At 44.0% G+C, this 26026-nt stretch overlaps 1 protein-coding gene across 2 annotated transcripts; it reads right to left on the bottom strand.

Moving 5' to 3' along the window:
- Positions 1 to 396: 396 nt before the first annotated feature.
- On the bottom strand, positions 397 to 19002 carry WDYHV1 (WDYHV motif containing 1). Of its 2 annotated transcripts, XM_027560910.1 has the most exons (6): positions 18286 to 19002; positions 13110 to 13209; positions 12280 to 12330; positions 8191 to 8339; positions 7076 to 7200; positions 397 to 1238 (listed from the first exon to the last, which is right to left on the bottom strand). In XM_027560910.1, the coding sequence occupies exons 1-6, from the start codon at positions 18372 to 18374 to the stop codon at positions 1129 to 1131; spliced, it is 624 nt and encodes a 207-aa protein (XP_027416711.1). In that variant the 5' UTR covers positions 18375 to 19002; the 3' UTR covers positions 397 to 1128. The 2 variants fall into 2 exon arrangements, with proteins under 2 accessions (XP_027416711.1, XP_027416713.1); XM_027560912.1 differs by lacking the exon at positions 12280 to 12330.
- Between the last annotated feature and the right edge of the window lie 7024 nt (positions 19003 to 26026).

A 26026-nucleotide genomic window follows, 5' to 3' on the forward strand; every position in this document is an offset into this window, starting at 1 on the left:
TGCCAAAACTTATCTTCTTTATTGTAGTCATGTACTTTTTAAATGACTATCTGAAACACAACAAAGTCATCCAAGTATAGGGTCTATACTGAACTCTAAATTATAAACATAATTTAGGCTGTATTTGTATTCCTCTTACCAGAGCTGTCACTTTCTCTCACCATCTTCCAGGTCAGCTGAACCAGCTGGGTACGTGGTATTTCCTGAGACTGATTCTCGAGGAAATGACTCCAAGTGTCCCTCCAAAGCACAAGGCAGGGGATGTGAATGGAAGTTTCTCAGTAAGCAGAAAACACACCTAAGAGCAAAAGCTTGCACAGCTCTATTATAAGAAATGTGCTCCTTTTTACAACAGAACCATGGAGTATGTGAATGAGAACTATCGCTATATGCTGCTTTAATGCCAAACATCTTTTATTTGGAATTAGACAATGAAAGCCAAAGTTCCAAACACATCTTCAAGAAGGAAGACTGATCAATGCATTTTGAAGCAAGTTCCTGTCTACAGCTGAGACAGTCTTGGGTATCCCAGATTATTAAGAGGGACACAAAATCTCCAAAACAAAATTAATTTAAGTCAATTTTATTCAAAAACATATAAATAGGCCAAAGAACAATTAAGCCTAAGAGGGCTGCAAACTTTTCTAAGAACATAATGGTCCCAAAAGACTAACATTTATTGCTGATTCAGCTCACAGTGGCAGCCCTCTTCAAGCAGTAGCATAGTTACTAGCAAACATTTTACGGGCATCTTTTATGGGCATCAGAGATTCACAAAGCAATGGGCCACGGCCCTGCCCTCAAGGAGCTTACAGTGGAGCTGGAGAGACATGATACATCCAAAAGAGACACAAAGTCCACCTATCAATATCATAACAAAAAGCAATTACTGGCATAAGTCTTCACAGGTTTTAACAAATGAACAGTAGGAATATCTGAGCAACTACATCAAGTTTCAACCTGACATATCAAAAAAATGGTTTCTATTTATCCTTTTCAATTCAACTGAATTAAAAGGGGAAAGCATAATTCCAAGCCAAATGTACCGTAATGTTTGCTGTCTCAGATGAAGGGGTAGATTGTTCAGGTTCTAGGGTTTCTCTGCGGCACCACATCCAGAGGTCAAGTTCAGTAGTTCTGGCTGCTAAACCGATGTACAAACTCAGGCAGTGAGTAGACGGCTCCCCATCCGACCTCAGGATCCATGCTGATAAAATCATTCAGGTTCATCTTGGAATCTAAAAAAATACATGAAAGAAATGTCCACTGCAGGCACAATTCTGGTTTAACAGCCCCAAAGACCAAAAGTAGGGAAAATTATTCAAAGGTTTCATAAGGGATCAATATCATTCTGTGCTATTCTTGTCTCAAATGTATAACCTCAATTGAATCATGAAAAACATCACACAAACCCAAACTGAGGGACACCATACACAGTCACTGATCAGTATCCTTCGAAAGGGTTGCTGTTTAGTTGCTAAGTTGTGTTTGACTCTTTTGTGACCCCATGGACTTTGGCCCACCAGGCTCTTCTGTCCATGGGACTTCCCAGGCAAGAATACTGGAGTGGGTTGCCATATCATGAGGAGATCTTTCCAACCCAGAGATCAAACCCACATCTTCTGCACTGAAAGAAAGATTCTTTACCGCTGAGCCACCAGGGAAGCCCCTTCAAAAGGGCAAAAGTGTAAAAGTAAAGGAAAAAAGAAATTGTCACAGATGAAGGAGCGTGAGGAGACATGGCAATTACACGTAATATCCTGGGTTAGATCCTGGACCAGAAAAAAGAAACTGGGGTAAAAAATCACAAACTATAAATAAGGTCTGCAAGTGAACAGTACTGTGCTGATATTTTTGCACTGATTTATTGTTTTCTTGCTTTAGATAATTACGCCATCGTTTTCTCAGATACCCTAGAATTTGAGTAAAAAGTACAAAGGAACTTTCTGTGCTGTTTTACCCAACTCTCTAGCAATCTGAAGCTATGTCAAAATAAAAAGTTAGATGAAACACGCACAAATAAACTGCTGATCTACTGGATACAACGGCCAATTTATAGGAAATTCAGAAGATACAAGAGATATAATCCGCAAAACCAGACCTTTCTCCCAGATTCATTGCTTCAACAAATAAATTACAAGGAAAAAAAGAGCTGGACTAGGAATCTCTACATATTAAAAAAAGACTCCACAGAGACCTAACAACCAAGCACAAGGTAGGGGTTTTATCTGGATAATTCAAATAAATGTACTATAGGAAAAAGATTACAACTTTATGAGATAACTGTGAATCTAAACACTGACTAGAGAGATAAATGCTGATTTTAAAGAACTGTTAATTTTTTTAGCTGTAATAATGACACTGTAGTCTTACTTTAAATAAACTAATCTTTATATTTTAGAGATTCATACTGAAATATTTAGAGTTGAAAGTACCTAATATCTGGAATTCACTTCAACATAATACAAGAGGGGGGGAAATGGATGGGCTATCAGCTATGAGCTGATAACTGTTGAAAGTCTCATTTTCTGTCTAGTTTTGTATATGATTTAAATTTTCCATACCATGTATTTTTTAAAAGTGTGTACACATTTCTTCTCGTCCTCATCAAGGAATAGTTATAGAACTGTACTCCTATCAAAAACCGTCAGGAAAGAGGACAGAGTATATTCAGCAACTCTTTCCACAAGCCAGACAATGGGCAACACGACTGACTGCTAAGAAAGCACAGACAAGGGAGGGAGCCCGAGGACCCTCCAGTTCACTGCCCAGGGAGCATGTCCAGACCACAGCACAGGAGCAACACGAACAGCACAGGGGTTCTGCCCGTGGGAAAACAGAGACCTGAGTCCAGCAGGGCACAGTGGCTACGTGTTGGGGACAGAGTGTGGAAGAGGACGGAGCTACGCAGACAGTGCTCTAGATTTCTGCAGAGGCGACTCACCCTCTACCCTCAAGAACTGAACTCATGAAGCCAGGAAAGAAGCCCAGAAAGCAGCTGGTCTAAAAACTCCCAGAACTTCCACAGTCCCCACCAGCCAAGGGGGAGAGAATTCATAACACATGGGCATTTAGCAGAATCCTCAAAAGGTAACGTTACACCTGAGTAGCGGGGCTAAATGAGCGCAGGGTGAAAGGCTGCTGACAATCTGCACTGCATATTCAGTTGCTTCAGTTGTGTCCAACTCTGTGCGACCCCACGGACCATAGCCCACCAGGCTCCTCTCTCCACGGGATTCTCTAGGCAAGAATACTGGAGTGGGTTGCCATTTCCTCCTCCAGGGGATCTTCTTGACTCAGGGATCGAACTCGCACCTCTTATGTCTCCTGCATTGGCAGGTGGGTTCTTTACTACTAGTGCCGCCTGGGAAGCCCATACTGAAAGAGCAAGCCTTGAAAGGACCCACCTGACCGAACCGAATCCAATATTGTTTTTAAAAGTACCTCAAGATCTAACAACTAACAATGTAAAATTCACAAAGTCCAGCACCCAACCAAATAACATGAATCACACAAAGAAACAGGAAAACGCGACTCAACATCAGGACAAAATCCATCAACATAAGCAGACTGAAATGACAGAGATAACGCAACCAGCAGACAAGGATCAGCTATTATGAACACACACTGTATATTCAAAAGGGTAGAAGAAAACGTGGGCACAACAGAGAGAAATGGGAGATATTAAATCAGCCCCAAGTGGAATTTTTAGAGATAAAAAGATAAAATATGTAAAATGAAAAAAAAATGCACTGGATGGGATTAACAGCAAATTAACGCAGCAGATAAGATGAATGAATTTACAGACAAAATAATTATTCAAAATGAAACACATACAGAAAAAGTCTGGAAAAAAAGTGATCATTGACTTAATAGAATAAGAACAAGGCATCTAACATATGCGTAGGTGAAGGACAAGAATTTGTTTTAAACGGGAGGGATAGAGGTGGTGGTCAAAGGAAACATTTGAAGAAATAATAGCCAAATGTTTCCAAATTTGATGAAAACTATAAATCTACCAATCTAAGAATCTGAACAAACCTCATGTGGACTAAATCTAAAGAAAACTACAGTCCATCATAATCAAATTGCTGGAAATGGGAAATAAAGAGAAAAAAAACCTTAAAAAGCAGCCAGGGGTGGGGGGGAGATACACTACATTTACACAAACAAATATAAGAACAGCATGCTCCTTGATCAGAAACTAAGCAAGCAGAAAACAAGAGAGAGACATCTTTAAAAAACGGAAAGAAAAAACATGTAAAACTAGAGTATATTATCTAACAAATATATCTTTTCAAAAATGAAGGTAAACACTTGGAATACAGAACACTAGAAAGAGTCTTACAACAAAAAAGCTAGATAATCAGCAAAACCAGGACTTCTGTTGATGTGATCAGACAGCCAGGGATGCAGGATGACCAAGTAATCCAAAATAAAGGAAAGACAGGCGCCTCCCAGGAAAGAAGGGGTAAAAGTTCTTGCTTACCTGGGGTAGATGTACTTACCTGACTTACTCCATGTAAGTCAGCTAAAATCTTTACCAAATGGCTAAAGGAAACCTCAAGTTCTGAAATACAGTGGTATTCATTTTCTAGGACTTTTTAATGCAATTAAATAAAAAATGATTATTATCTGCAGGCATTCAACACCTACCAGCATTTAAAAATAAAATTAAAAAAATTTTAAAGATCAATATATAATGAATCAGCATTTGTCTGTATCCCCCTAAGAGGCACTATAACATTTCTATTTACATATAACACTGGTCCTCCAGCTAGGCTCAAATTAGCCAGTGTCACTATAACACACCGTTTGAAAACAGGAAAACGAAAGGACAGAGGCAGCAAAGGGCTTAGAAAGAGAAAGGGACAGTCATGGTGTACCCTATAGTTCAGTCCAAGACTTGAGAAAGGTCCTTAAAAACTGAGCCATTAAAGGCTGGTGCTGACTGAGCTTTAGTGCAGGGGTGCAAGACTGTGAATCTTGGTTTCCTTCTTATCAGAGATGGGCAAAAAAAAAAGAGGGGGTAGTTTCCCTCATTTAAAATACACTAAACGCGGAATTAAAAAGAGTGGGCCTGCAGACTCATGGCCACCAAAATTATTAAATGTTGGAGCCAAAATATAATGTGCAATGAATGAAACGTGATAAATTTTAGCCCCTAAGGGCCAATTCCATAACTAAATGCAGGGAACCAAGTAAAGCTGCTATCAAAGTATCTAAAACAGGCATTAATTGCAAGTTTGATGTCTTCTTGAACCTTTTCTTCTTTAACTTTTTTTTAAAAAATAAGGCAATATTAATTAGCTAAAAGTAATCCCCCCTTATCCTAACTTCAAACACATTCCTTTGATAAATGGGGCTTCCCTGGTGGCTCAGCTGGTAAAGAATACACCTGCAGTACAGACCTGGGTTCAATCCCTAGGTTGGGAAGATCCCCTGGAGAAGGGAATAGCTACCGACTCCAATATTCTGGCCTGGAGAATTCCACAGACTGTGTAGTCCATTGGGTTGCAAAGAGTCAGACATGACTGAGCTAAAAGTAATTCCCCCTTATCCTAGCTTTGAACACATTCCTTTGATAAATAGGGCTTCCCTGGTAGCTCAGCTGGTAAAGAATCCACCTGGAATGCAGGAGACCCCAGTTCCATTCCTGGGTCAGTTCAATTGATAAATACAGGGACTGAATTAATGGATTGACCACACAAGAAAACATGGCCACATGGTTAAATTACTACATGAGAAACCGGTATGTTTACCCCACACTTCAGAGCAGATTCCTTTGAGTTCCAACCTCAAGCTCCGGAGGCCCCCAATGAGCTAGTTACACAGGGGCAAAAAGAGACATCCCCTTCCCTGCTCTGGAGCACAGGGAGGTAACAAACCCTGCCACCCTCCAGCTGTGCCCCAGGAGCAGGCAGAGGGCTGGACCTTCATGGACTCCAGTGTTCATGTCTGCCAAGTGAAGAGGAGATGAATATAAGATAGGAGGGGGCTGGCACAAACAGCACCCCTGGGAAGCAGTCACCAAAACCCAAAGGAACAAGTCAAAGAGGACGGGGGCTGACAAGGTGTACTGAAGGCTTACGACGTGTCAGCTCCTATGTCAGTGCTCCTATGTGGAAGACACAGGGAGCCACCAGGCACTGTCCAGACCATACCCAGTAAGGTGTGAGAGGAAAGCAAGACCCACGAAGCCCTCTCTTGACCTAAGCTAGCCCCGTTCTGGTGCTGAGCCTGGGAACCAGGTTGGTGGACCCAAAGCAATGCCAATATGAACTTTAAAAATCATGAGAGCTTTCCACAGAGAGCCTCAAACATCAGAGATGGAATCTTCCTTCAAATATACCAAATACACTTTTTACTTTCTTCCCTGCTGAACTCTGAACTCTAATGTACTATTTTTCTGGCCTCCTTTACAGCCTGCAGAGAGCATCTTGACTCAGACAGCATCATCCTCATCAGAGGATGGTTTTTACTAATTAATGGCAACCTTGTGAATTACTTCCCACCATAAATTCACCCAGGTGAATGCCAGACACAGTAATATGGTGAAGAACCCTTGATCTACTTAAGTCTAGAGAAATTATTAACTGGACTGATGCCTAAAAGCACATAAATGAGATGAGTGGGACAATAAAACCAGCCAGCTCTCACTGCCTTTCTAATGCAGATTTTATTACAGAGATTTCACAGGTCTCAAAGAGGCACCAGGGGATTCCCTTCACCATAACACGAAACCCCACCAGGGGAGGCTCTACAAGTCCCGTGGTGAAGTGGCACAAACACACATTCTCCCAAGGCTGGTAGACCAGAGGCAGGGATGGCTGATATTCCAGCTACAGGGCCATGGTTTGGCTCCCTGAGGCCTTTCCTCTCCCATGAAATCTTCCAATCCTGCTCTATGAGCCTCCGTTTGAGTCTGATAAATACACACAACTACACTCCCTCTCACCTCCTCACCACTCCGGGAGCCTTACCCAAACGACAGTGCTCTTTCTATCCTTGGTTAAGGGAACTCGCTCACCGGCACACTGATGGGAAACCCTCTGAGAGGGCGTCCCTTGCTCACCTCCAGTCTCGATGCAGGGATACGATGGGGGAGGCTCTCTCCAGTTTCCACTGGAGTCTTTCATGTGAGATCGGTCAGAAGCAAAGTTCTTCAGATATGAGTCTGCACGGATCACTCTAAATTTCCTGCATATAAACCAACACTCATTATGTAACAGCTGAAATTCTAACTCAGTTCTTATAGAGACTTGTTTTCTATGATGTGCACAAAACTAGACGGACATTTTTGCACTATTAGTGACAGGCAGATAATTTAATCGCTAAGTCGTGTCCGACTCTTGCGACCCCATGGGCTGTAGCCCACCAGGTTCCTCTGTCCGTGGAATTCCCCAGGCAAGAATACTGGAGTCAGCTGTCATTTCCTTCCCCACTATTAGTGATACACAAACAGATATGTGGCTTTAACACCTGTTAAAGATGCCATGAGAAATGATCAGCTGACATTCCAAACTACAAAGGCATGGAAATCTATCCAGCTGCCTTTACTTAGTCGATGAATATATCAGGGGCCAAGGGCATAATTTTCAGGGTTGATATCATGAAAGTGTTAGTCACTAGTCGTGTTGGACAGTTTGTGACCCCCATGGACTGTAGCCTGCCAGGCTCCTCTGTCCATGGGATTCTCCAGATAAGAATACTGGAGTGGGTCGCCATTGCCTTCTCCAGGGGATCTTCCTGACCTAGGGATTGAACCTGGGTCTCCTGCATTGTGGGAAGATTCTTTACCATCTAACTACCAGGGAAGGCTACCATACTCCTCTCAATGTTGCCGTCATATGGCATCCAGCTCCCCCAACCCACACCACCCCACCACCCACACGCCCAAAAATAAGAGTATGAAAGACATCCCGAAACTGACGTGAAGAAAACGTTTTGGATCTCATCACACAAAGTTTTAAAGACTGCCAGCCTTTCGTACGACGGACAACCTTTAAAACTTCAAAATATTTTGAATCTTCTGTGTAGTACATGACTCTCAAATATCAACTCAATGGTGAAGCCAAGACAAGCAATCTTCACAAAACCAACACAGAAACAAACAGGCAAACAAAGTAACTTAAAATTGTCAAAGTCTCACTTCAGAAAAGTAGGTGAATCCACTCAGAATTTCCTCACCTTCTGAACTGTGGGTGGATGTCCTCGTCAGACTTAAAGGCATCTTCCACGTATGTGTCAAAGGGGCAGGGGAACGGCAGGACAGTGTCAAGGTCATAAATGAAGCTCTGTCCTCCGCTTGAAACATGAAGCAAGACAACGTGGTAATCCTAGAAGTAAAAGTTGCTGAAGTTAACCAGGTTACCTTATGACGGAGTATTCCAAGGTTATAGTAATAATCCTATCTACCAGCAAAAACATATACAAGGTAATACAGCCCTCCTTAAAATAACAAAGCAAACACAAAACCCTGAAAACAGACCAGATGTCCAGTGACAGGGAACAGTTACATAAACAGTGGAAATGTTCATGTACATTAACTGTATACCTTCAACCCAGCAATTTTACCATTAGGAATTCATCTTAGAGAAACACTGCCATATGCAAGTAAAGGTATATATTCAAAGAAAATCTCTGCAGTGCTGTTTTTAACTGTGAAGATTCAGAAACAATCAGAAGTCCACCAAGAGGGGAAAGGCAGCCACGAGGCAGCCATAAGATGGGGTACTGTGCGGTTGCTAAAAAGAATTAGGTAAACTTTTGTGCAAATTGGATTAACTCTGTTACACCATTAGATGGAAAAAGCAAATTGCAGATTATGTATTATACATTATTTTTTAAATTGATGTGTATATAAAGACAGACATGTATGTTCAGAAGTACACATGCATGCATATGAGTACAGAGAAAAAGTCTATAAGGATATCCTCCAAACCCTTAACAAAGCGGAAGGGCCTGAGGTCAGCCTGGAGAGGGAAAGAAGGACTTTAAAATGTTGTTGGGACTTCTCTGGTGGTCCAGTGACTAAGACTCTGAGCTCCCAATGCAGAGGGCCTGGGTTCAATCCCTGGTCAGGGAACTGGATCCCACAGGCCACAACTGAGAGTTCTCATGCTGCAACGAAGATGAAAGATCCCTCATGCTACAACTAAGACCCAGCACAGCTAAAGAAATAAATTTTTTAAAATGTTGTTGCTACTGATTTTCAATCAGCCATGCCCTAATCTGTAGCCATTAAGGAAAAAGGACACAGAGAGCTTCTCCCACACAGCTGGGTCCCAGCCTGCATGTGAATGCTCACTCTCACCCCCAGACATGGGGTACTGCCCAAGCCAGCTAAGAGCTAGAATGGATGTCAGGAAAATTTATCAACGGACTTGAGGGCAGTCTGATGCTTAGAGTGCCTCGGAAGAAACACGCTCGCACAGAGAACAGCATTGTGAGATTAAAAAATCCAATCACATTAGTACAATGTTAGGAATACCATACGTTTCTAGTACTTCAGAGCTTACAAAGCACCTTCTCAAATGATGCATCATTTGACCCTGTGAGGTAGGGAGAAGACAATTAATTGAGACTGGAGACGTTGCACCATCAGAGCCCAAAGTGCTTCCTTTGGCTCCAATTCTATCTTAGGAAAGCAGAAACAGCATCAGAAATGAATGCTTCTCCCCTGTCCGCCCCTTAATGCATCCAGCCCTCCCCTGTAACAGTCCTCGACTTCGGCCCCCTGGGCTTCTTCACGTCATTCCACTCCACCTGCGCTGCGTCTCCACCGCTCTCCCCCATTCATCACTGCAGCTCCAGCTCCAATGCTTTCCCCCCAGGAGTCCATCTTTGATCTTCCCCCATCCGTGCCAGCAGTAGTCTCTGCCATATCCCAAACCAGGTTCTCTCCTGACATCTACTTCATGTTTTTTTTTTTTTTTTTTTTCAAATACATACTCCCAATTACTTGTGGGAACCTGTGCTACTAAAATACAGATACAGAGAAGAGAAAGATAGGTCCAAATGTTCAAGAAGTTCCTGGAGAAGCGAGTAGGAAGCCCAAGTCAGTGGTGGCAGAGGAGTGAGAGGGTGAGGGAAGATAGGAGGGGGGAGAGCCTGCGGGTTAGGGCACGCGAGGCGGGATCACCCGGTTCAACCTCAGCCCCGCCACCACCGGCCTCCGTTTCCTCTTCTGTAAAATGGGGATAACTGTAGTGTTTGAAAGTGAAAGCTGTTCAGTCGTCGTGTCCAACTCTTTGAGACTCCATGGACTGTAGCCCTCCAGGCTCTTCTGTCCATAGGGATTCTCCAGGCCACAATACTGGAGTGGGTAGCTGTTCCCTTTTCCAGGGGATCTTCCCAACCAAGGGATCGAACTGGGGTCTCTTGCATTGCAGGCGGATTCTTTACCAGCTGAGCCACGAGAGAAGCCCAACTGTAGTGTTTACCTCATAGTATTACTCACAGTTACTGAGAGAATTAATGAGATTATTACGTAAATACTCAGCCTTCTTAAAAACCAACCAAAGTGGCGGGGGCGCCCCACAAGGGGGAAGGCGACCCAACTAAAAAGGGGAGTTTCACTGAGGAAAGGCTGCATCTTGCCTAAAGGGAAGAACGTTCCAGAAAGAGGACACAGCTTGTGGAATGGCATAAACAGAGACTTCCTGGGCAGTCCAGTGCTTAGGACTCTGCTTCTACCACAGGGATCACAGGTTCGATCCCTGGTTGGGGAACTAAGATCCTACATGCTGCACAGCACAGCCAAAAAAAAAAAAAAGGCATAAACAAGGAATAGCCTTCTGGCTAGCTCAGGTCTATGTTCCTACAAAGCAGATGGCCAATGAACTCGAGAAGGAAGGCAGGCCACCTCCACGAGGAGAGGCAGAGATGGGGACCAAGGAGTACAGACTCGAGAAGCAGCTTTACTCTCTGAGCCCGGTGAAGAGAGCTTGTCCAAACGCCTGGGAAAGACACCGCAGGCTAGAGGCAGAAGCGCCCACTTAGAAAGTGACCTCTTCCTCAGAGTTGGTCTCCACCGACTGAGGGAGGCTCACCCATCGCCTACAACAGAACAGCAGGGAGGCACAGATCAACTGCCAGAGGTGTATTCCACACAGGAAGTCTGCGGGAAGACTTCCTGAAACAGGATCCTCCACCGGGAGCTGCCATGAGCTGCTGTGTAAGGAGGGCACAACCGCAGGTCCTTTCCCTGAAAATTCCCTGAAGACCGGAAGCTGAGCACTTCAGCAATGGGCACGATGCCAGGGCAGATGGACAGTCCACAGCTGGGGTTCTATCGCTCTGGTAACAAAAATCGCTAACATGTTTAGAGCACTGGTGCAGATACCAGGGTGATGCTTCAGAAATGCATCATCTCCCTGAGGCCCCCGGTGACCAGAGGAGGACACCGAGGAAAGATGGTAACTAAGCCGTCCAGCTCACACAGCCCAGCAGAAGAGGGACTCGGGCTTAGAAGCCAATTCAAATGATGCCTTATCCTAAATACGCATTGGAAACTTGATGTTTGTTACATTATCATGAATGGAGTTTTTCTTTTATCTCCATGTTTATTAGCACAAACAATCCCATTCTTCAAGCACCAGGTTAAGGTGGCATATGGATGTGTGCTGGAAAGGATCCCCATCTGCCACCTATCAGCCAGGTGACCCCGAGGTAGTCACTTTGCCTTTCTGGGCTTGTTTCTTCACCTGAAAAATGAAGGGGTTGGAACAGATCTTTGTTTTTCAAATGCCAGTCATGCTAAGAAGTTTGGTCAGAACACAAATTCCTGAACCTTTAGATCAACTAGATTAGAAACCTTTTTTTTTTTTTGGCCACATCAAGCAACAAGCAAGATCTTAATTCCCCAACCAGGGATTGAACCTAGGCTCCTGGCAGTGAAAGCCCTGAGTCCTAAACACTGGAATTCCCAGAAACCTGTATTTTTCACACAGTCTCTGGATAACTCTACTGTGCAGATGGACTAGATGCTGCTGAAGTTCCTTCCAGTGCTAAACAGACAAGAGTCTAGACAACAATTATATCTGCTACATTAGCCATTTAAAATCACTTCTATAATAATTTCAAAATTAAAAGAAAACATGCTTGTCAGTGCTTCTGCCTTAGACCAAATAACATCTGTCGTCCAAAGGTCAAATTATTAATAACTATCATAGTCTTTCTCTACTGCCCCATCATTTCTGCTTTACCAAAACACAAAGACCGCTCCTGGATTACAAGTACTGCTGTATCAGAGGCTGTCTGTGCTGACCATCTTACCCAGATGACAGGTCCATCTCCGGGTCTTGCCTGCTGCTTCCAGATAGGTATCTACAAATACAACACACTTCCTGAGTCACAACTTTACAGAGCAAACATCACTCAATTCTTTTAGGCAATACACACACGGAAAATCAAATACTTCAAAACAACAAACAAGTCAGGTGGAAGAATGAACAGATAAGAAGAAATCCAAATCTTTCCAAGGGTCTTTAATGATGAAGGAGCAATAATTCATTGTTAAGATGTTCTCTGGAGAGTAGAAAGAGACCCAAACTAGGGATTGGAAGTCCTGGCAGGTTCACCTCTTGCTCTCCCACTTAATTATTCATGGGGCCTTCCCAAGTCTGTTATTTCCTCATCTACAAAACGGAAACAGCTGTCGGGACCCTGACTACTTCACAAGGTATCCACTGGGATCAAACAACATGATGTTCACAAAAGTGCTTTACAAAATACGAAGAGCTTACTTTTTTTTTTAATACTTTATAGAAGTTTACTGGAGTTCCATAAAATGCAGGAAAGAAACTTTTCCTTCAAACCTGAGCATTTGTGCTTCTAATCTAAGCATTTTAAAAAGCTCTAACTTAATACCTAAAGAAAGGGGACTGAATTTGCATAAACATACCATAACGTATTTCCCTACCTGCAAGTTAGGAACTAAACTCTTAACTACATCCTTGTAGGAAAAAAAATCTGATTCAAAAACAAACTTTGAACTGTTGCCATATTTTATAAAGCACATTTTAGAACAAGCTAAACCCATCCTCTATTTAGCTTCGAATGTCATCCTGAATTTGTGTTCTTTCTGCAATCACTCCCCAACTTACCATCTTCCTCTCATTAGATATGAAGACAGCATAACACTCTTCTAAAGGATACTGGTCGTGGTTTTTGATGTATTCGCAGAGCTTCCAAATATTTTCTTCACTGGAATAAAATAATTGTTTAAGCAATATAATTAAGCAAGAACACTCAGTTCTTAAGTGAACACTCAGTTCACTCAAATTTGAACAAAAGACCAATTATTACATAAAAAAAAAAGTTGGTAGAGACCTTAAACACCACCTCCTCCAAAAACTGGCTAACAATTGTACCTCCTCTGAAACATCCCCAGCAACAGCTGTTACCAACCTGAACTGTGCGTGGACCCCTCTGCAGACACAGAGCTCACTGCCTCCGTCAGCAGTGTTAACAAAGAGGCATTCTAACTGCTCAAATGCTCCATCAATATTCTAAAAGTTCTGAGTCCAGGGACTTGAATTCCAGTTCAGCCACTTACAAGGTAGTAAGTTTTAGACACCTTGACCTGAGTGTCTGCTTTTCTCTTCTGTGAAGTGGGCATAATGATATCATCAATACTCAATACATCTTAACATTGGTTGGCTGCTCCCCTTTGGAAATGGCAGGATGGGTATTGTGTAGGAGGGCTCCTGACTGGAAAAGATCAGGACGGTTATGGGATATGTCCAGGAATTCTTCTGGAGGGAGCCTCTTGTGAATGCTATTCCCCAGGCCCCTGTGGTATGGAGGAGGTCTTGACTTTTAGAAAGCTCTTCCTCATGCTGAACTGAAATTCATCTTTCTTATACTCCTGCCCTAGATGAATCTCTCTTTTATATGAGAGGCCTTCAGCTATTACGAAACAATGATAAGAACCACCGAAGTAAAGCAACGCCCAGTGCATCAAACCAAGCCATGCCGGCAGTCACACTCCAGCATGGGCAAGCCCCAGCACTCCTGGCAGTACTCACAGCTCAAGCTTTGGGTTCCTGTCTTCTTCTAATGGGGCACACAGCACCTTTGCTCAAAACGAGCTACACCACTATTCTGCTCACACAAGTGACTCAATTTGTCAAAACCTGAATCCCAGCTGCCTCCACCATGCGACCTGGAAACGGCACTGAGGACAGGCACAATTCTGTGAAGAGACACATGCTTCACTCAGCCTTGCCCATGTCCACCTGTCTCAACACTTCATGCAACCAGACTTAAAGCACCGAAGTTAAGTGTCTATATTTTTCTCCCATGATCTTGTTTTCCCCTAGAATATCTAAGAAGTCTTACGGTGGGAAAAAAATGGTGGCAGAGATACCAACAGGAGAACGCTAATAATTCTATGGGATGTGCAGCACAGAGTAATAACATGTGAACTGTTTCAATATGACATATAACATGTAGTAGCTAAAATTTTTTTTAACCTGGATGTTCTCAGACAGAGTTTTGAGAAGACATTTGTCTTTCCAACCTAGAGACATTCAGGAGCACTGACTATCAGCAACAGCCAGTGATGTACCAATCACTGTGCTAAGAGCTTGGAGTTTAGAATGATAAATCAGTCGCAGACGAGGAGAGGAGCCACACATATACATAAATAATCGAGCACCGCAGGAGACCATAAAAGATGCATAGAGCAAGTAAAGAGGAGGGAGTCATTCATTTTGAGGGATACAGGATGATGGAGGAAATAGGTCAGCGGGTTCTCCTTGTGTGTTTCCCTTTCCCCTCCCAAGAATGGACAGAGTTAACCCCAAAAGTCCTTGAATCCATATGTACCATGAGCACCACTGGTTGCCTAAATACACATGTAGCTTGGACATACTTTGCTTATTACTTTTCAAATATGAGTGAATATTACATAGAGAAAAAAATTAAACCTAAGAGTTACTGAATTTGCAGTCCCTTTTAATCAATAATTTTGTCTTCAAGAGCACAACTAATATCATGAAGGAGGATCTCATGAAACTTTTCACACTAATTAAAAAAAAAAGAGGGCCTCATCCTTGGAAATGCTGGGAGTCACCACTGGAATAGAAAGTGCCGCAGATTAGGTGTGAGTCCTGCAACGCATTTAATTGGTTTTAAAAAATGGGGGGGGGGTGATAACAGTAACACCCCAGGCTGTCAGCTGAGTATCTGGGTAGCAGAGACGCTGACAAAGCAGTACTAGGACTGGGACTCTGCAGGGGTGGCTGGTGATGAGCTGATAGAGAAGCATGCAGAGGGGGAGGATCCCTGGGACACAAGTGCTTAACAACTATTTGAAAAATCCGAAATGATTACAACAGAATCAAAAACACTTTGCAGGAGACTTCCCTGGTAGTCCAGTGGCTAAGACTCCGTGCTTCCAAAGCAGGGGGCCTGGGTTTCAGCCCTGGTCAGGGAACTAAATCACACATGCCACAACTAGTAAGAGTTCACATGCCGCAACTAAAGATCCCGCATGCTGCAACAAAGACCTGGTGCAGCCAAATAAATAATAAAAAAAAAAATGCTTTGCAAACTGCACGAAACACAAATATCGGCTACCACTATTATCATTAAGCTGGGTCTTAAAAGCTAAGTGACATCTGACAGAAACTAACAGAAGTCAAGAGGAGGCATTTATTCCAAGTTCAAAGAATCCGCAGGAGCAAACATAGAAAGGTGTACCAGCCTGATGCGTTCGGACAGGATAGAGCACTTGTTCTCCATCAGAGGTAATTTTGCCCCCCAAGGAACATTTGGCAATAGCTGGTGACATTTGGGGTTTTGACAGATTCGGGGAGGGTGGGCATCTAATGGGCAGAGCCTGCCTACAAAGAACAGATGCCCAAACAAAGAATCTCCATGCTCAAAATGTCAACAGAGGCAAGGCTGAGAAACCCTTGGGCAGAGCAGGGAAGCCAGGTTCACGAAGAGGTTGCAGGAACAGATGGTGACCAGATCTTTAGAGTGCTTGCTATACGCAGGAGACAGACTTTATTGTCTAGGCCTGAGCTCCTGAAATTGGATCAACGGGCCAGACTCAGACTTCTCTACCGTGCAGCTCACACATCCAGGCTCTCTGGGGTTGGACTCTAAGATCTGCATATTCTGTAAGCTCCAGGTGGTTCTCTGGTATGTTCAAATTTAGATTGGCTTTGAGCAGTATGAAGCCAGCCGAAAATTAAAGACTTAATGGGCTATGGGAGAGCTGGGCAGAGATACCTGTTAGGAAGGACCAGAACAGGCCCCAGTGGCCAGACCCGAGGAGGGACAGACCTATGGCTGAAGAGACCAAGAGGAGACGATCAACTGAACAGATAGATAATTCATCTCCTAGTATTCTTCCACTGAATCACTGCACTCCTATTATGTCGGCTTCTCTGTCATTCCTCAAATATTCTCACCTGCTTCCTTCTAAGAGCTCTGTACCTGCAGTCCCCCTGCCTGGAGGCATCTCCTGCCAACATCCACAAAGCTCCTGCCCTCTTTCTTCAGCTCTCTGTTCAAATGTCATTTTTCTCTGTTCAAATGTCATTCTATCAATGTCTTTAAGTATCCTAATAACATAGTGAAGTCACCATCTCTTATCTTGTTCTGTTTTTCTCACAGCACTTAACACACTCAAGTGTGGTTAAACTTGTTTTTGTCTGCTTTTCCCCAACAAAAATGTAAGAACTATGAAATCGTATCAGGGAATATGTCTATGTGTTCACTGCAGTATCTCTAGTGTCTAGGATCCTGCTTCACATCCTTCATAAACATCTACTGAATGAATGAATAAAACAATGACTGGATCTCAGAGACAAGAACTAAGAGGACTGAGGTGAGAGGAGGGGCAGAAATAAAGTGTAGAAGTACCACCTACCCCAGAGGTTCCAAGTTCAGCACCACCATTTGCTAGATGTGAAAGTCACTCAGTCCTGTCTGACTCTGCGACCCTACAGTCCATGGGATTCTCCAGACCAGAATACTGGAGCGGATAGCCTTTCTCTTCTCCTGGGGATCTTCCCAACTCAGGGATCGAACCCAGGTCTCCTGCATTCCAGGTGGATTCTTTACCACCTGAGCCACGAGGGAAGCCCTTGCTAGATGTGTGACCTTGGGCAAACTAAAGGCCTCCCTGTGGCTTAGTATTTTCATTAATAAAGGAAATGAGAAAAAGGATAATAATAGAACTATCTCCTAAGCCTGAAAGGAAGTACTTGGCACTAGGCCTGACATGCAGTCAGAGCTGAACAAACTCCAGCTCTTTGTAGCACTGATTTGGTGACCAGCTGAAGGAGGAACGGCAGTTTCAGAGGACCCTGAGGTTTCTTGTGCAGGACTGGAAGTCTCCATTCAAGCAAGGGAATGGTAGGCGTGGGAGTGATAAGGACCAAGATTAAGAGCTGTGATTCCACCACAGAAGCGGCCTAGGAAAGGGGTACAGTGTGTCGACTCTGTGTTCCCAACCTGCATTCCTTCACTCTCAAGCTATGTTGTTGTTCACTCACTAAGTCGCTGACTACAGCCAGGCCTCCCTGTCCTTCACAAGTTATGCGGCCGTAGGCAAATTTCTTGCAACCCTCTGTGCTTCGACGTGCTCACCCTTAAAACGGGAGTAACAGTACCTTCCTCCTAATGTAACTGTGGGGAGAAATGAATTCGTTTACTGAAACGTCTGGGAACAATGCTCGGCATATACTGAGTACCACGTGTAAACGTAACCACTATTATAATAACGACGTGGTCTTTAAAGCTCCTAGTTTCTGGTACAACGGGGCCTGAGTTGGAATCCTGGCTGCCTTTAATGAGTGACCTTGGGAATGTTATTGCAAAATCTCTTGTGTTTTCATTCTCTTCCAAAATTAAAATGACCTTCACATCAATGCGAAACCACTTTGGGCTTTAATTTAGTACAATAATTTTCAAAGGCTCTCTACCCTCCACCCTCCGCCTCCAACTCCCCTTCCAGGCGCCCTCAAGCACTGAGATCCCCTGAGAAAGGTCCAGGAGAAAAAGGCCAGGCAGAAGTAAACCACCAGCGACTCGACCCTTCCTGGCGGATACCACCCCCCTCCCCCAACACCCTCCGAATGCCCACTCTCCACTCATGACTCTAGGGCTGCCATTCCGGCTCCCTCCGCCCCCAAACCGGAAAACCCTCCAGCCAGGCCCAGAGCGCCCCCGGGGAGGGGCCGGGAAGAGGCGGAGCCCGACTGCGTCTCCACCGTCGAGTGGGCCGGGGAGACGCCAGGGACTGCCCCCGCGCCCCCTCACCAGTAGCAGCTGTTGTAGACACAGGCGTCCCGCGGGGGGCTGGCCGGCTGGTAGTGGGCGGCTGCGGCGACCGGGGCGTCCCCTTCCATGACGGGCCTGGGTACGGGCCAGAGGCGTACGGACCGGACCGGCCCCGCCGGCTGGCTTCGGAGGAGGAGCCGGCGCACCACACGCAGCGCTGGTTCGCTGGACGGACTGGGAGGAGCACGAGGCTGTCGGTGGTGCCCCCGGGTGATGGGGCCTGGGGCAGGGTGGGCGGAGCCCGAGCGGCGGAAAGCGCAAGATCCCGCGCAGAAGCTCGAGATGCCGGTGGCAGGTTCCGGGAGGGTGGAGCTGGGAATGAAGAGAGTTGTCAGTGGCTTGACTCGGGCGGCTCTGGATTGGCTGGGCAGGTTCTGGTGGGCGGGGAGTGGCGGGGCGAGAGGTGCAAAGTCCCGGCGCGGAAAGAGGAGGGCGGAGCTCGAGGCGCTCGGTGGCAGTGCCGTTGAAGGTGGAGTCTGAGAGACAGGGGCGGATCCTGGGTGGGTGAGCGGCGGGAGTTCATAGTGGGAGGAGCCAGGGACGTGGAGGATCGCGCGGTTCCTGGTTTGCGAAACCCCGCCAGGTGGGTGGGGTCGGGGGCTAGGGGCGGGGCCACGCGGCACGTGGTCCTAGAGCAGCCGCGTGCCAAGAGTGCTGGAGGCTTGGGAACAACTTGGTTTCGATCAGCGTGGGAAAAAAAAAGAGGTCACCGGCTGGCGGCTTGAGAGGGGAGTCAAGGGAGGACTTGGAGTTGGTAAATGGTGCTTCGTGAGTCTCGGAGGAGTCTGACACCCTCTAACCCCTTGCCAGCTGCAGCCAATGAGATTGGGAAGACTCCACGTGTGCAAGTGAAATAAGAGGATCTTGTGTGAAAAAGGTTTATTTTTGAGAGGGGCGAGGGGGCGCGGGAAGCGAAGAGGATGGTGGAATGATGGAGGGAGATTCATACCAAATATACTGACTCAAAAAGGTATATTGATTCTTTCATAGAGTAAGTAAGAACAGTTTTGAAAGCCCTGTTAGTATTAATCATATATTTATTTGCCAGCATCTGGAAGGAAAGACACCAGATTGTTAAAAGTGTTTATCACTGGTGAATGAATGGCATGGAGGACTTTCACTTTAGATTTGTATCCTTCTGAATGTTTATATTTGCAAGGGACATATACAGCTGATGGGGTATTTTCCATTCTGAAAACCGAAATTTTTAGATTGGATTATAGACCATATATATATATATATATATATATACACATATATATGTATATATATACACACACAGTCTGATTCTCCCAGTCTCATGAGTTCCAAAGCCCAAAAGTCCTCAAGACTTTTAATATAAGTCGTTGTGTCAGTTATCGATGTATTACCTCTCAGGTCCAAATACATACTTCAACATAGACTCTATAATAAATAATGGAATTCCTTAAAGCATTTATCCTTTAAAATGAGCAGTGTTAAACCTTCTTTATTAAGTGCACTGAAGGAAGAAGCTTCCTGTGGTTTCTGGGAACCAACCAGGGTTAGGAGTGTGGTCTTAAACACATCCAGTAGGGTCTACAACAGCCACAGCCCCAAAATTGGTCCTTCTGTGACCTTGCAGCTCTAGCCTTGCAATAACCTTTATGCAGCCCTTTTGACACAGAAACTAGAGCCCTGGAGGGCTGCAGGCAACCACCTAGCAAGACTTTCAGGGGGGCAGGGTGACACACTGAGCAGTCCTTCTGCTTCTATCTCTCCAATCCCCCAGCGTCTTAAAGGTCTTCTGTCCCTGCCAGTTCCCAGATTCCCATGGCTCCCTTCAAGGTTGGTTAGTGATCATGCTCCTCCACCCTCTTCTCTGTTGTTTGCCCAGCTACCCTGGACTGCTTCCAACCTGCTAAATGAGCAAATGTCTCTGCTATCTGGTAGCCAACCATGCTTTCTCCAACGAGATCCAGACCCCTCTCAAATTTGTCCTTGAGGACGCTCCCTCAGCCCAAGATACCCTAGTTTCCTTTTATCTCACATTTCACTTTTATCTTAGTTAATTCTTGACATTCACATCCCCTCTTTAACCTACCATGTGGTTTCTTCTGATTGGACCTAGACTGCTGCAGGATTCTGAAGCCAAACTAGTAGGTTCCATTACTTACTAGTTGTGTGACCTTGGGCAAAGTTACTTCAACTCTCTGTGGCTCAGTGTCTTCATCTAAAATGAAGTTAATGATAACACCTACCTCAGAGGGTTGTTATGAGGATTGATTGAATTTATGTATATAAAGTAGAATGAATATGTACTGACACATAATGATGTGCTTAGTCACTCAGTCATGTCCCACTCTTTGGGATCCAATGAAATGCAGCCCACCAGGCTTTTCCGGTTCATGGGGATTCTCCAGGCAAGAATACTGGAGTGGGTTGCCATTCCCTCCTCCAGGGGATCATCCCAACCCAGGGATCAAACCCAGGTCTCCCGCATTGCAGACAGATTCTTTACCTTCTGAGCCATCAGGGAAGCCCAACACATAATGATAAATGGTTGCAGTCATGATTTGTGGTATAGTTTCACTCCATTATCTCCAATATATCCTAATTTCCATCACTGAGTGTCTTACTACTCAGATAAACCTTTGCAGAAGATACATGTTCAGTTCAGTTCAGTTGCTCAGTCGTATCCGACTCTTTGTGACCCCATGAACCGCAGCACGCCAGGCCTCCCTGTCCATCACCAACTCCCGGAGTCTACCCAAACTCATGTCTGTTGAGTCGGTGATGCCATCCAACCATCTCGTCCTCTGTCATCCCCTTCTCCTCCTGCCCTCAATCTTTCCCAGCATCAGGGTCTTTTCCAATGAGTCAACTCTTCGCATAAGGTAGCCAAAGTATTGGAGTTTCAGCTTTAGCATTAGTCCTTCCAATGAACACCCAGGACTGATCTCCTTGCAGTCCAAGGGACTCTCAAGAGTCTTCTCTAATACCACAGTTCAAAAGCATCAATTCTTTGGCACTCAGCTTTCTTCACAGTCCAACTCTCACATCCATACGTGACCACTGGAAAAACCATAGCCTTGACTAGATGGACCTTTGTTGGCAAAGTAATATCTCTGCTTTTCAATGTGACCTTCCTTCCCAGGAGTAAGCGTCTTTTAATTTCATGGCTGCAATCATCATCTGCAGTGATTTTGGAGCCCCCAAAAATAAAGTCTGACACTTTCCACTGTTCTCCATCCATTTCCCATGAAGTGACAGGACCAGATGCCATGATCTTCGTTTTCTGAATGTTGAGCTTTAAGCCAACTTTTTCACTCTGCTCTTTCACTTTCATCAAGAGGCTTTTTAGTTCCTCTTCACTTTCTGCCAGAAGGGTGGTGTCATCTGCATATCTGAGGTTATTGATATTTCTCCCGGCAATCTTGATTCCAGCTTGTGCTTCTTACAGCCCAGTATTTCTCATGATGTACTCTGCATATAACTTAAATAAGTAGGGTGACGATATACAGCCTTGACGAACTCCTTTTCCTATTTGGAACCAGTCTATTTTTCCATGTCCAGTTCTAACTGTTGCTTCCTGACCTGCATACAGGTTTCTCAAGAGGCAGGTCAGGTGGTCTGGTATTCCCATCTCTTTAAGAATTTTCCAGTTTATTGTGATCCACACAGTCAAAGGCTTTGGCATAGTCAATAAAGCAGAAGTAGATGTTTTTCTGGAACTCTCTTGCTTTTTCAATGACCCAGCGGATGTTGGCAATTTGATCTCTGGTTCCTCTGCCTTTTCTAAAACCAGTTTGAACATCTGGAAGTTCATGGTTCATGTATTGCTGAAGCCTATCTAACATGTGCTCTTTCACTTTCCTTATTTTCAGCTTTTCCCAGGGAAAGTTCATTGCTGGCTTCCAATTCTGCACAGCTTTTTTTTTTTCTGTTTTGCCACAGCATTTTAGTCATACGTCTTTAATACTATTATCATGTTAAGTAACTTGACCTGTCTCAGCCTCTGCCATGAGCAGCACCATGACATGGTCTTATCTTGAGACAGTACAAAATAATAGCTCCAGAGTCAGACGACTCAAATCCTTTCTCGGCTAACTGTCCTGTATGACCTTGGACAATTCACCAGTCTTCCTGTGTGTCATTTTTTTTGTAAAATGAGAGTAATACAAGTAGGTGTCTACCTAAACAAGGCTGTCCTGAGCATTAAATACACTAATCTGTGCAAAAAGCATAGTGCCTGGCACAACAGAGAAATACCCTATGTAGTAAACAACTACCAAGTTTTGCAACTGTGATTATCATCATTATGCTTCTTTGTGAACAAAGTGTAAGCACTGTGACTGGGATAAATCCCTATTGAATTAATGACTGTTTTGCTAAGATACAAGTGAGGTTACTGTCACAAACCCAAAAATGTGGTTTAGGGGAGATACAGTGCATTTCTTATATAACACCCTGAATGTTTACATTCCAGAGCTGATAAACTGTCTCCACAGTGTCTGTACCCAGGCGCCTGAGATCTGGATGGAAGGCCGTGTCTAGAATGTTGCCCTGGTTCCACATAGTTGAAATAAATCACTTCAGTCGTGCCTGACTCTTGGCGACCCTATGGATTGTAGCCCCACCCCCGGTTCCTCTGTTCATGGGGTTCTCCAGGCAAGAATACTGGAGTGGGTTGCCATGGCCACCTCCAGGGGATCTCCCTAACCCAGGGATCAAGCCCCCATCACCTTTGTCTCCTGCATTGCAGGCAGATTCTTTACAGCTGAGCCTAGTTGAAGAATGCTCACCACCAAGGCTGCTGCAATTGCATTCTGGCCAGCAAAATCAGGAAAAAGGAGTAACAGAAGGTTTAAGAACAAAAATCCACAAAATGGTACATATCATTCTGCTCACATTCCACTGTCTAAAAGGTAATCACAAGGTCACATACACATGCAAGGGAGATTAGGAAATGTAGGGTTGATTCTGGGCAGCCCAGGTAATAACAGTATCTCAAGCAGAAGGAAGGATGGATATTGAGAGAGTCAAAAGTCTCTGCTATAATGTGCTTTCTTTAAGCTACTAAACCTTTTCTTAAAAGCAGGAATTAATCTTTAAATTGGAAAAAAAGTAGATCGTATTTTTAAAACACACACAATTTCATGGTAAAGTCTATTAAAAAGAGTATGGTTTCAGAGGAGTTAGGAAGTACGTAGACCAGATTCTGACCTGCAAACCCTAGAGATGTGGATGTGGAAGAAAAGAGAGATGCACTCAGACAAGTCAATACCCAATAAAATCAGGATGTTAAAGGTCAGGGGTTTGGAGGAGGAACTCATAACAAAGGAAAATACAAAAGAGGGCCACAGACGTGAAAGGGGAGATTTACGAATACAGTCAGGTTTAAGAACAAAAGGGGCTTTTATTTTTTGTTAGGGGAGGAGGTATTTTAATGCTCAGTGTTAAGAGCTAGAAGAAAAAGAAAGCGAATCCCATTGCTTGAGACCAAATGATATGATGTGATCAGACAACTGAAAAAAAAACAAACAAACACAGAAATACCCAGTGTCTACTTTGCTAGCATTTTCTCTATCAAAAAAAAAGAATCCTCAAGCTGTAAAGAATAAAGAAAATGGCTGTAAGAGGAAATTAAAGCCAAGATAACTGTTAATCAGCTCTACAAAATAAAAAGTCTAAAAAAAGTTAAAAATAAAAAAGCTAAGATAGGTGCAGTGGTAGAAATCACCAAATTGCCTTAAAGGGGTTAAAAAATCTTTAGACTCAGATGAGTTACATTCCAGCATACTTAAAGTGCTTTAGTTTATGATCCCAAAGCCTTTCTTATGGATCTTTGAGAAAGTATGTTGGAAAAGATGACATAAGACTAAATATGAATAGTTGTTGTCTTCAGTTTCGTAAAAGGAAAAAAAAAAAAATGTATATATATATATATATATATGTATTCCAGACACTACACCCTGATGAACTTGATGTCCATTCCCAGGATGATTTGTGACCATGAAAAAAAAAACAGTTATTATTTAGAGGCCTCTACTGATTTGCCAAGCCCACTTCATGCCAAATGGACCTCATTTCATGTTGTTGGAAGAATTAATTGATCATTAGAAGAGGATTATAGCACAAACAGAATATAATTTGATTCCAGCACAGCAGCTGTCCTCATTGTATTAGTCATGACTCAATCAGTTAAAAGTCAAGGCAGGGAGGCTGTTTATTAGTCTGTTGAACGGGAAGGACACCAAAGTGGCTCTCACAGTTGAAAGATGAGCTGCAGAAACCAGGCTGTCAAGGAACCAGAAGTGGCACTCACTTCGCCCAGGCCTTCTTGCTCCCCATATCTGTCTGCTGAGTGCTTGGCTTCATCCGGAGGTGACTTCACTTCTTGCCATAGGAGGATGGCCACTGGCAGCCCCCTATTCATATTTTCCAAGCTTGGCAACCCTAGCAGAAAGAGAAAACTTCTTTTTCCTCATGGCAGTCACACAGAGTGACTTGTACCTTTATTTTTCACATTTCTGTACTGCATGAATTTTTCACATGGGATACTTTCTAATAAACTGTTTAATACTTTTCTAAAAAATCGAAGTTATCAACATCAATATAAAAAGCTACGTGGACAGACTATTGTTTACTTAGCTCTTCCCCGTGTTGTTGAGTCGCTCAGTCATGTCTGACTCTGACCCCATGGACTGTGACCCACCAGGCACCTCTGTCCATGGGATTCTCCAGGCAAGAATACTGGAGTGGGTTGCCATTTCCTTCTTCAGGGGATCTTCCTGACCCAGGAATTGAACCCGCATTTCTGCATCAGCAGGCAGATTCTTTACCACTGAGCCACCTGTGCAGCCCCAACTTTCCCCCTACTGTTGTACATTTAGCTTGTTTTCAGATCTTACTCTTATAAATAAAGCTGCAATCAACATCTTTGCACATAAACCTTCGTCCTCGCCTCTGATTATTTATGTTTGGAAGGAGTCCTAGAAGTAGAATTCCTGGACTAACAGTTTTTAAATATTTTCCAGGTTCCTTACTATACGTGGCTATATTACTTTTAAGAAACAAGCCTCTACCTCCATATCACATTGAGTATGTTTATGTTTATTAAAAAAATAAAAATAGAGGCAAAAAATGGCATTCCTATTGTCATTTATTTTGCATTTATCTGATTATAACTTTCCCAGGTGGGATCATTTTAACATAAAGCAATAAATGCTAAGGCAGCCATGTGCTATGTGAGCTCTGGGTAGGGGTGCAGCACCTCATCATTGAGGGTGGGGAGTTGGGCTGGGTTGGAATGCCATACTATTATTACCAATCTTACTTAGAATTGGGTGGGGAGGAGGCAATAGTACCAGGACCCATGCTTATGCCTCAGGGCTGTGTACCACACCTTACATGGGCAAATTGAGAAACTAGTATATTCAGGGGAGGCTGATAAAGACGGAATGTCTGAAAACCACATCCTAGAATTATGACGTGTCTTTCTGGCTCATTTCCACATCCTCTCTCCTGGCCCTCCCTCCTCCACATCTGATAGGGGTGTCTGTCTCATGCTGTGCCCCTTATAGGAAACCACTGGTGAAAGTCCCTTTTCTGAACTGAAGCCTCTCTACCAGAGTTCTTTTTTAAAAAAAAAAATTTTGGCCATGCCACAAGGCATGTGAGATTTTAGTCCCCCAACCAGGGATTGAACTTGTACCCCTAGCATTGGAAGCACGAGGTCTTAACCACTGGACTACCAGGA

The sequence above is a fragment of the Bos indicus x Bos taurus genome, chromosome 14, assembly GCF_003369695.1.
Source record: "Bos indicus x Bos taurus breed Angus x Brahman F1 hybrid chromosome 14, Bos_hybrid_MaternalHap_v2.0, whole genome shotgun sequence".
Lineage (NCBI taxonomy): Eukaryota > Metazoa > Chordata > Mammalia > Artiodactyla > Bovidae > Bos > Bos indicus x Bos taurus.